General features: G+C 41.3%; 1 protein-coding gene across 1 annotated transcript; it reads left to right on the plus strand.

The window, feature by feature from the left end:
- The first annotated feature begins 4,266 nt into the window (after positions 1–4,266).
- CLDN17 (claudin 17) lies at positions 4,267–6,748 on the plus strand. Its single transcript, XM_043593766.1, has one exon. The coding sequence runs from the start codon at positions 4,475–4,477 to the stop codon at positions 5,132–5,134; it is 660 nt and encodes a 219-aa protein (XP_043449701.1). The 5' UTR covers positions 4,267–4,474; the 3' UTR covers positions 5,135–6,748.
- Positions 6,749–7,569: the final 821 nt, after the last annotated feature.

Below are 7,569 nucleotides of genomic sequence, written 5' to 3' on the forward strand. Positions count from 1 at the left end.
CCCATGAACTGGGGCTCGAACCCACGAACCAGGGCTCGAACCCATGAACCATGAAGTCATGACCTGAGCCGAAGTCAGACGCTTAACCAACTGAGCTACCCAGGCGCCCCAGAAGATAAGTTTTAAAGCTGAGCACGGGCCAGTCCAAGGATGGGTCTTTTGCATCATGCTAAGGTGTTTGGATTTTGTATTGGAGGAAGAGGAGAACTTTTAAAAGAATTTAAGTAAGGTGGTGGCTTGCTCAGAATTTGATTCAGGAACCTCTGTGTGGTCCCCAGTGGAGTATGGATGAGAAAAGAGTTAAGACCAGAGGCAAGGAGACTGGAAAAGACATCACTGGATTGATTTGGGTGGGAGAGCTTGAGGTGAAACTAAGCACAACAATGTTACCACAAAACTATTTTCTGATGTTAAAGATTTTATTTTTAAGTAATCTCTGCACCCAACATGGGGCTCAAACTCACAACCCCAAGAGCGAGAGTCATCTGCTGTACGTATTGAGGCAGCTAGGTGCCCCATAAAACAAGAAATATTTTCAATAAGTTAGAATATGGTGTTGGTCAATAGTTGGGTTTCCTTCAAAGCAATCTCTGAGGCGGAGGTTAGGGTACATTGTTTTTTACTACGAAGTAGTTTTGGGATCAACACCTGAGGAAAAGAAGGGAAGGAAGAGGAGTGGGGGAAAGGAGGGAAGCTTAAGGGGAGGTGCAGAACCAGGTGATGGCTAAGGCATCAAGCCAAGACTGAAACAAGTTCCTCTTCAAAATATAAACACTTTACCACCTCAATTAGAAGATGATGGCTTCTTGGGGCGCCTGGGTGGCGCAGTCGGTTAAGCGTCCGACTTCAGCCAGGTCACGATCTCGCGGTCCGTGAGTTCGAGCCCCACGTCAGGCTCTGGGCTGATGGCTCAGAGCCTGGAGCCTGTTTCCGATTCTGTGTCTCCCTCTCTCTCTGCCCCTCCCCCGTTCATGCTCTGTCTCTCTCTGTCCCAAAAATAAACGTTGAAAAAAAAATTTAAAAAAAAAAAAAAAAAAAAAAAAAAGAAGATGATGGCTTCTTTGGGCCTCTACAGAAAAGCCAGTGAGGCAGGGTATGAAAGTGTTATTTGAAGACAGGAGTAAGAATGCCCAGGGAGGGGGTGCCTGGGTGGCTCTGTTGGCTGAGCATCTGACTTCAGCTCAGGCCGCCATGATCTCACAGTTTGTGAGTTTGAGCCCCACATCTGGCTCACTGTTGTCAGCATGGAGCTCACCTCAGATCCTCTATCCGCGCCCCCCCCCCGTCTCTGTTCCTCCCCGATTCATGCTCTCTCCCTCTTTCTCTGTCAAAAATGAATTACAAAAAAAACCAAAAAAAAAACCATTAAAAAAGAAAAAAAAAAAAAGAATGCCCAGGAAGTCTGTCACATTTCTAGCAAACTTCCATGTTGGAGCAGTAGAAAATATAAGTGGATTACAAGAGTCATGTGAATAAATTGCAGGGAACACATTTCTGGCAAAATGAAGGTTTAATATGGAAGAGAATCGAGTATATTTATATTCTAAACATAAATTTACAACGCAGAGAGAGGAAGAGGATGTAGATACAATGAAGGGAGGGAATTATCAATGGAACAGGAGCCCCCGAGGAGGAAGATGGGGTTAAGATTCCCAGAAAGTTGGAGAGGAAAACAATATCTCCCTTTCAACGTAAAGGAAGAAAGTAAAGCTGATGTTGAGAATCGGCTTGGCCTGTGAGGAGCCAAAAACAAAACTCCTACATTATTTATGTTTCTTAGATTATACCTATAATCAGGATGTACCTCCACATTCTAAGTAAACATATGCTCTCACTTGCATTTATTTGTAATACAGACCAGATGTTTTACCTAAAGGAAAAAAAAAATCAAACAATTAGAAAAGAACAGTAAGTTGGAAACTTCTAGGACAAAATGAAGATAGGGTTTAAAGTGAGATAGAATGAGGAAGAGGAAATAGAACACAGAAGACAAGGTGGAAGCGACAAGTCAGAATAATGTTGGCAAATCCCTTCAGGGTGGGAAGAAACGTGTGTCTCAGTAACCTTGAACAAAGGCAGAGAAAACCCTGCCTTCTGAGCTGGTGTTAGGAAACTCTGAACTACACAGAAGTTATCTGTTTCCTCAATGATTCACATTCCTTTAAGAGGGAGTTCTCACTTGATCTGGAATGGTACTAATACAGCAATAGCAACAAAACAGAGATATGATTGATATATAATAGCTAGAGAGACCACCCATCTTAAAAACTCAAGTTTCCATAGTTCCCAATTCAATTAATGGGCTCTTTAAATTTGGATGGTATTGGACCTGCCATTGGCTCTCGGGCTGTGGTTGACTGAGAGGGAGGACCTGTTGCAAATTGCAACGTCTCCCAGTTGGAATATGCGTGGTGTGCTCATTTTCAAGCAGGTTTCATCCTTGAGATGGAATCGTTGCAGTAGGATGTGACCGAAAAGGGGAAAGGTCCAGGCTTCTCACATTAAGCATCATGGTCCTTGGACAGTGGCCGGGAAGTGATACTCAAGGATAAAATATTGATTCTTGAACTTTGAAACAGTCTCAGTGGAATTCTGCTTGCTTTGAAAACAATTTGTGAAACTACTGACAGGTAGTATTAAATTTCAGGTTCAGTCCCATTCATCTGGAAAAACTTGAAAACATCTCTCCCCTCCCCCTTTTGAGTCAGTCAGAGAGGTAAGTATAGCAAGATAGAGATTGGATGAATTTCTAGATCATTACCACATAGCTAGCCTAGCCACACACTCTGAAGACCTCACATTCTGCATCTTGCAAACAAGGGACTTAAACCTGTTATAACTTGGAAGCTAAGAACTTTTCCGTTACCTGAATTTAAGTAATTGCATAGATAATCCAAAGGGCCACTTTTATATTCTTCCATAAAAATGGAGTATACATTTTTGGCTTTGATAAATGTGATATATTTCAAGCTGCCATTGAAGGGAAAAAAAAGATAATCGGGGAACCTGGGTGGTTCAGTAGGTTAAGCATCCAATGTGGCTTAGATCGTGATCTCATAGTTCATGGGTTCGAGCCCCGCATTGGGCTCCGTGCATTGGGTTCTGGAGCCTGTTTTGGATTCTGTGTCTCCCTCTCTCTCTGCCTTTTCCTGGCTCTCACTCTGTCTCTCTCTCTCTCTCTCTCAAAATAAATAAACATTAAAAAAATTAAAAAAACAAAAACAAAAACCGCTAGGAATGCCTGGGTGGCTCAGTCAGTTAAACATCTGACTTCTGCTCAGGTTATGATCTCCTGGCTTGTGAGTTTGAGCCCTGATGTGGGCTCTGTGCTGACAGCTCAGAGCTCAGAGCCTGCTTCCAATTCTGCGTTTCCCTCTGTCTTTGCCCCTCTCCTGCTCATTCTCTTTCTCTGTCTCAAAAATAAAAAAATTTTTTAAAATTTTTTTTAAGGTTTATTTATTTTTGAGACAGAGAGAGACAGAGCATGAACGGGGGAGGGGCAGAGAGAGGGAGACACAGAATTGGAAGCCATCAGCCCAGAGCCCGACACGGAGCTCGAACCCACGGACCGTGAGATCGTGACCTGAGCCGAAGTCGGACGCTTAACCGACTGAGCCACCCAGGCGCCCCAAACATAAAAAATTTTTTAAAAACCAGCTAATCAAAGTTTATATACGAAACATTCCACCAGAGAGAAAGTGTTACTTAACAGATATTATAACAAGTACCAGTAAATTCAATTATAAGGACTGCTTATCTCTGTTCTTCTTTCTGATCTTAAGAATAAACCAAATTCTGAATTTTTTTTGCATAAGACTCCTCCTTTTTTATAAAGTATCAGAGGTTTTAGTAGAAGTCTTGAAACTAACTGGTACACATTTTCCCACATTCAGAGGTCTTGATTAAAACCAGAACTGACTAACCGTATTAAAGACGAGTGGCTTAGATTAGAAAAAAGTAATAGATCATCTACACCGCAAAGTGTTCTTCAATTGCTCCCCAAAGAACTGGTAAGGTTTTCGCATTGTCTCCAGTTGTGACTTAACTTAGATGCTTACGCTTTTTTCTCAGAGCGATTTTTTCCAGCAGGAAGTCTTCAGCTCTGTAATTAGCAATCCACAATGGAAGCTTTGACACTTAATTACAACATTGCTAAGACAATAATAATAAAAGGAAGACCGAAGTTGAATGCAGTATTTCTGGACACACCTCTGGCTACCTTCTTATTGGCTGGGAAACAATTATATATGACTAGTAAATAATCCATACCGAAATGAATGCCTGCGTACAAAGGCAGGTACTTCTAGTTAGGCCAAGTTCAGTCGCTGGTGCTGCTTTCAACTAAAACATTATGGGCAGAGACACTGGAGAACATCATCAGAGACTGCTGTAGACTCAAAGAGGCCTCCTCCACGTTCTGGATCTCCAGCAGCTTCTACCATTCCAGGCTGGATCGGTCTTCAAAGCAGAGGCGATGGCATTCTATCCCCTGCAGATTGCTGGTCTGGTTCTTGGCTTCCTTGGCATGGTCGGGACTCTTGCCACAACCCTCCTGCCCCAGTGGAGGGTATCAGCTTTCGTTGGCAGCAACATCATCGTTTTTGAAAGGCTCTGGGAAGGGCTCTGGATGAACTGCGTCCGACAAGCCAAGGTCCGGCTGCAGTGCAAGTTCTACAGCTCTTTGTTGGCTCTCCCACCTGTCCTAGAGGCAGCCAGGGCCCTCATGTGTGTCGCCGTCGCTCTCTCGCTCATCGCTCTGCTTCTTGGCATCTGCGGCATGAAGCACATCCGGTGCACGGGCTCCAACGAGAGGGCCAAAGCGTACCTTCTGGGGACCTCCGGGGCCCTCTTCATCCTGACCGGCATCTTCGTGCTGATTCCTGTGTGCTGGACGGCCAACATCATCATCAGGGATTTCTACGACCCAGCCATCCACGTGGGGCAGAAACGAGAACTGGGAGCAGCCCTCTTCCTCGGCTGGGCCAGCACCGCCATAGTCTTCATCGGAGGTGCTTTGCTCTGCGGGTTCTGCTGTTGCAACAGAAAGAAGCCGAGACACCGATACCCAGCCCCGGGATACTGCGTGCCCCACGTGGAGAAGCGGAGGAACGTGACCTCCACCAGCTATGTCTAGCACCTGCTTTGGGCTCCAACTGTGGATTCCAGTCAGAGGTTTTTATAGAGCCCTGCCAGACGCTGTAAGTACGTCGGGCGCGAGAACTGGCCTTATGGCTTCATTTCAATGGAGAGGGAAGTATAAACGGTAGATAGATCGTACTTGGTCACCCGTAGTAGGAATAGAAATGGCTTACTTTGGACATTCTAACTCCGTATGTATTAAATGCATTTACTATTATGAGACACAAATGATCCCCGTTCCAATTTGTGGAGTCGAAAATCGAGTATATCCACAACCTTAGTATAATGATAACTACTGTTTTTTTTGTTTTGTTTTGTTTTGGTTTTTTTTGACAATCATGGAGCATCTGCTAGGAAATGCAAATTTTATTGCAATTGATAACGCACACCAGTAAAAAATACTCTAAACCATAACCCAAGTTAATTTTCCTCCACATTATTTCTTAGACTAATACAGTAACAAGTGAAATGTGGACTTTCCTTTTTTAAACAATTAATCTGAAAAATAGTAGATCTGAAATACGGATATTTTTAAATGTTTATTTATTTTTGAGAGAGAGAAAGAGCATGAGCAGAGGACAGGTGGAGAGAGAGGGAGACATAGAATCTGAAGGAGGCTCCAGGCTCTGAGCCTAATGCTCCAACCCATGAACCGTGGGATCATGACCTGAGCTGAAGCGGGATGCTTAACCGACTGAGCTACCTTGGCACCCCTCAAATAAAGATTTTTAATTGAATTTATCAAAATATGGAAATGCCCATCCAATGAAAAGATATGTTATTCCCTTAGGAAACTCAAATGCACTGGCAATTAGACACTTTCAGGGGAAAAAGAGGGGCTCCAATTTCTCTTAGGAAATTTATGAAGATGATGTTAAAGCACCTAATTTAGACAGTTAGGCTTGCCTGGAATTATATATTCAAAGGAAAATAATTTATAAATGAGAAGTAATATGTTCTATAACCTCTGATTTGTGCCTACAGCAAACAGAAGTATCTATCTTGATAAAGTACATCAGTACAAGAGTATGAGCACTCAACTGTCATCAAGAGGAAATACGGTCCTAATTAGGGAACTGAGGTTTGGGTGTTGAAGGGAATGGTTTCTGTTCCTTGTTTTATTCTTTAGTCATTGTTCAGGTCTGCACACGCAAAGTAAAATGAAGAATTAAGGTAATGATTCAGGCAATTAGTCAGGCTAAAATAAGTACCTCCATTTTATTCTCTAATAAATAAATAGGGATGGTTAAGGCATCGTGTTTTGCTTGAATTATGTATATTACTTTCTCAAGTCTTTACTCCTCATGCATTTAACATGCACATTTAATATGTTGATATGGCTAAAAGTATGTGAGGGGGGCGGAGAGGAATGGGTATATAAGTGTTTGTGGGGCAAGACCACTCCTATGGGTTGCTTCTGAATATCTCCAGTATGTTGTGAACCGATCAATGTTTATATATCCAGTTCTAACTCTTCAAATATTATGTTTATTTTCTAGTAAAAAATGTATTTAATTTGCAGTACATAATTGCAATGAACAGATGAAATTTGTTCACCAAATATTTATTGTATGTCCATCCTTACTATAATAAAATAATAACATTGTTACATATTTTCAATTATGTTGATATATTTCACTGTGGGGTCAATTTCAGAATGAATTTCTATCTTCAAAAGACCATCTATTATCTCTGAAACGTTAAGTCAGAGATAACTCAAGGGTAGATGTTGACATCAGACCTTCATTCCATTCTACAAACCACCAGCAAGGCTTCAGCAAGTCAAGCCTTGGTAATATAAGACAATATTTAAACAAAAATTAGTAATACATAATGTTAAAGGCCACATAAATGTCTTCAAATAATATCAATATGTAATATCAATATGTAAACATCTTCAAATAACATCAATTAAAAACAAGAAAAAGAATTACTTAGATTTTTCCTAAGCTTATTTTCTTTTTCAGACTTCATTCAGAAAGGTCTAAATTTTGAGTGTGCTGAAAAGTGATCATTGATCATATATACAGGCAAATAAGTATGAAATCAAGACATGTACGATATATGTGTAAAGGTTGTCATAGAATCATTTGTCTTACGTTTTGGCACCCTAGAAGAGGTACATAACCTCGAATGACAGGTTCCAGAGACTAAATGAGGCACATCATCCTGCCAGCCAGAGGATCAAAGAGTAAAAACGGTGTAACATGGGGTAGAATCACAAAACTATTAGAGATAACATTAGTCACTGAATTGGGGCAAAATTTCAGGAACTAAGAATTCTTTTGTTTGCTCTTTTACTAATCAAGGTGTACTTTGGGGAAATGATTTCTATTTTCTCCACTCTGCTGCATTATTTTCTGTTTTACACCACAAAGAAATTTCAATAATTTTTAATGAATTTCAAGACACATTATGAATGTAAATCTC

Source organism: Prionailurus bengalensis, chromosome C2, assembly GCF_016509475.1.
Source record: "Prionailurus bengalensis isolate Pbe53 chromosome C2, Fcat_Pben_1.1_paternal_pri, whole genome shotgun sequence".
NCBI classification, from domain to species: Eukaryota; Metazoa; Chordata; class Mammalia; order Carnivora; family Felidae; genus Prionailurus; species Prionailurus bengalensis.